The sequence below is a fragment of the Ascaphus truei genome, chromosome 5 (genome assembly GCF_040206685.1).
Source record: "Ascaphus truei isolate aAscTru1 chromosome 5, aAscTru1.hap1, whole genome shotgun sequence".
Classification (NCBI taxonomy): Eukaryota; Metazoa; Chordata; class Amphibia; order Anura; family Ascaphidae; genus Ascaphus; species Ascaphus truei.
This window is the reverse complement of record NC_134487.1, coordinates 46104013-46107094: the sequence shown is the minus strand read 5'-3', so window position 1 is coordinate 46107094 and position 3082 is coordinate 46104013. Positions and strand designations below refer to the sequence as shown.

At 46.9% G+C, this 3082-nt stretch overlaps 1 protein-coding gene across 3 annotated transcripts in view; it reads left to right on the top strand.

Annotated features, from left to right (window-relative positions):
* Positions 1-672: 672 nt before the first annotated feature.
* Positions 673-3082, top strand: part of CERK (ceramide kinase) — a 76273-nt gene continuing 73863 nt past the window's right edge. For all 3 annotated transcript variants that reach the window (XM_075599796.1, XM_075599797.1, XM_075599795.1), the window contains exon 1: positions 673-977. In XM_075599796.1, coding sequence (XP_075455911.1) covers positions 818-977 — 160 coding nt within the window. In that variant the 5' untranslated portion in view covers positions 673-817. The remainder of the gene's footprint in view (positions 978-3082) is intronic.

The following is a 3082-nucleotide window of genomic DNA, read 5'->3' as shown; positions in this document are numbered from 1 at the left end:
ATACCTACAGACCTTTTGGGTCTCATCAGTGTGAGGCTGGTGGCACTGGCTTTCCAGTATGAATCTGGGATAGGTTTCAACCACACAGGAAGTAAGTTATGGAGGGTAAAAAAGTGTTTTTGTCACTTTTTTACCCGCCGTAAATTATTATGCGATAAATACAGGGCTGTTTTTCCTGTGGAACTAGTTTTGCCTCAGTTTGGGAGCGGGGACACCTTATTAACCAGAGCCCCCCATTTTATTAAACAGTAGAAACTTTATTCAAATCCTTTAGAGGGGGGTCATTTAGTAGCTGCAAAAGTGGAGTGAGAAACAAAAACAAACAAATAGAAGAAAAAAAACTTCCAATTTAAAATCAATGTAAAATCTACTTGCAATAATATGCTGCGTCATGTTTACCCCTAGAGTCTCCCAGCCAATACCACAGAAGCCACGCTTATTTTCCTTCCGCATTTGCATACGCGGTGACGCGAGGGAGGGGGCGGGGTCGGAGTGGCGGTGACGCGGGGAGGGGGCGGGGTCGGAGTGGCGGTGACGCGGGGAGGGGGCGGGGTCGGAGTGGCGGTGACGCGGGGAGGGGCGGGGTCGGAGTGGCGGTGACGCGGGGAGGAGGCGGGGTCGGAGTGGCGGTGACGCGAGGAGGGGGCGGGGTCGGAGTGGGGGTGACGCAGGGGAGGGGGCGGGGTTGGCAGGACGCGAACAGTGGAACTCTGGAACCGCTAGTCCAGCGGTGTATCCATGTGACCGGTACCCGGGCAGCCTGCGCATGTCTGAGCGGGACACACAGCGGTAGAGAGGCGCGGGGGGCAGAGATACCATGCAGCCGCCGCAGCATCCGCCTCCTCCCGGTGCCGCGCTGTGCTCGGTGCTGACGGTGAAGAGACGCAGCTGTGAGGTGACCCTGGATCCGGGGCGGGCGCTGCTGTGCTGGAGAGACGTGAGGCCCCGGAGAGGGGCGGGGAGCAGCAGCCGGGCCGGTGAGTGACAACCAGGCTGAGAGCTGCAGGGGTTGGGTTATCATCATCACGTAGCCTCCAAGTGGTTTGTGCTGTACTATGGTAACGCATCTCCTACACCGTGTTGTAGTGAGGGGGGCCCTATATACAGGGATAACCCATCACCCGCAGTGAGCTATTGAGAGGTGCATGAGGTATTCAGTATAGTAAAACATCTGCTGCACCAAAGGTGATTATTATATACAATGATATCTGCTTATAGTGAGCGGAGTCAGAAGAACTTTATTATAAAGTATAGGATATCCCATCTTCTGCAGTGTATAGCTGAGTCCTAAGAGATTTAGTGTATAGCATATAATAATAAACTCCCTGCAACACACTGTAGGAGATGAGTTATTATAGCATATAACACACTATGTGAGGTGGGCCCTTGACATATAATAAACTCGCTGTAACACACTGCAGGAGATGACATACTATGTGAGATGGGCCATTGGGTAACTTTAGACTGATGACCCAGATGAAGTGCTTGTTATATATGCATTGATAACATACAGTACCACCGCTTGATATTGTGAGATGGCTTGCACTGGGTTGTATTATATTGTCTGATATTTGTTTGATTCCAGTAACCCACTTTCTTCTGAGTTTTTTTTATTGTGAGGTGGTCTGTAAGGGTTTTATTAATACAAGATCCCCCAAATTCTGCAGTGTTATTGTATGGTGTGTGATTTTCAGAAGAGTAATTCAATTTGTAGTAACCCAACCAATGTGATATTTGCGGATTTGATTTTGTGTGCCTTTAAATTAGCTATTTCATCGTTAACCTAATGCTTCTAGTGTTGGTTACCCTAAACTGTTTACATGATGGTAGAGTTAAACTAACTGCAGCATATGTTTTTGTGCAATGGACCCGACATAGTATGGTTTGTGGTCAAGCTAAGTTTGGTTGCTCTACTTACATCATCAAACTTATGAATTGTGGGGGATTGGTTTTATAACAAATATCACTTGTGAGCACATTAACGTCTAAGAAAGGTCTGCAACCCTGCTTTTCACCATTATCTCTTGGCATACAATGCTTCCACTGCAGCCAGGGATTCTGCAAAATGACATGCAAATGAGCACAGTGTCAACTTTTGCTTCATGTCCTTTATAACATGGACCCCTATAAGCTTATGCCTGCCGCATTACACAGCTTTTCAGCACTGCCTCTTATAACTAAACTTATGCAGTGCCTTGTAATAGGTATAACTTCAATCCCACTTATGACATTTCTAGACATAGTGTATTTAGTTACCCTGATCACACAGAACTTTTATTTTTGTGAGGTGGTGCTTATTCAGCCAAATGAGTGCTCTATTGCTCAGTGACTCCTACAGCGGAATTTATTTATTTGGATGTGAAGTTTATGGCCATGCAGTAGTGAGCAATTCAATGTTAACCTCCACCAGGGCATTATTACTAGGCGTATTACTCAGTGACTAAGTCACGGTAATGTAACTGCATCACTTTGTATATATTTTCATAGTTAAACTGTAGATGTCAGTACTTTGTTATGCAAGAACCTGTAGTACTGGATTACTGTAATAAACTGCTAACAGGCCTCCCTGCCTCACAGCTTTCTCCTTTGCAATCTATCCTAAATTCTGCTGCTAGAATAATTTTACTTTCTCCCAAAACAATCTGCTCCTTAAATTCCTCTCCTGGCTTCCCATCAAAGTTCAGATCACCTAGAAAGTTCTCCTCCTTACCTTCAAGCCTCTCCACTTATCTGTGCCTTCCTACATATCAACTTTGATCTCTCGCTGTGCCCCTGCTCGTCTTTTGCGCACTACCCATAAGGCTGGTTTTATAGTAACCGTTGGTGCAAGTGCGGCCGTGCGCATGGCGTTGCGCATGCTAGTGACGCGTGCGTTTTGTACCTATAGTACAAACAGTGACACGTGCGACTAGGGGGCATGGCCATGACGTCAGGGTTGGGCCACACTGTGATTGGCTCAGTGTCACATGGTGCACCCACAGCGTGAAAAGACAAATTTCACGTCTCTCTAAATCTGCCGCGCCAACGCTCACGGTCGTGCGCGTCAACTATATAAAAGTCAGGCTCACACATGCAATTACCA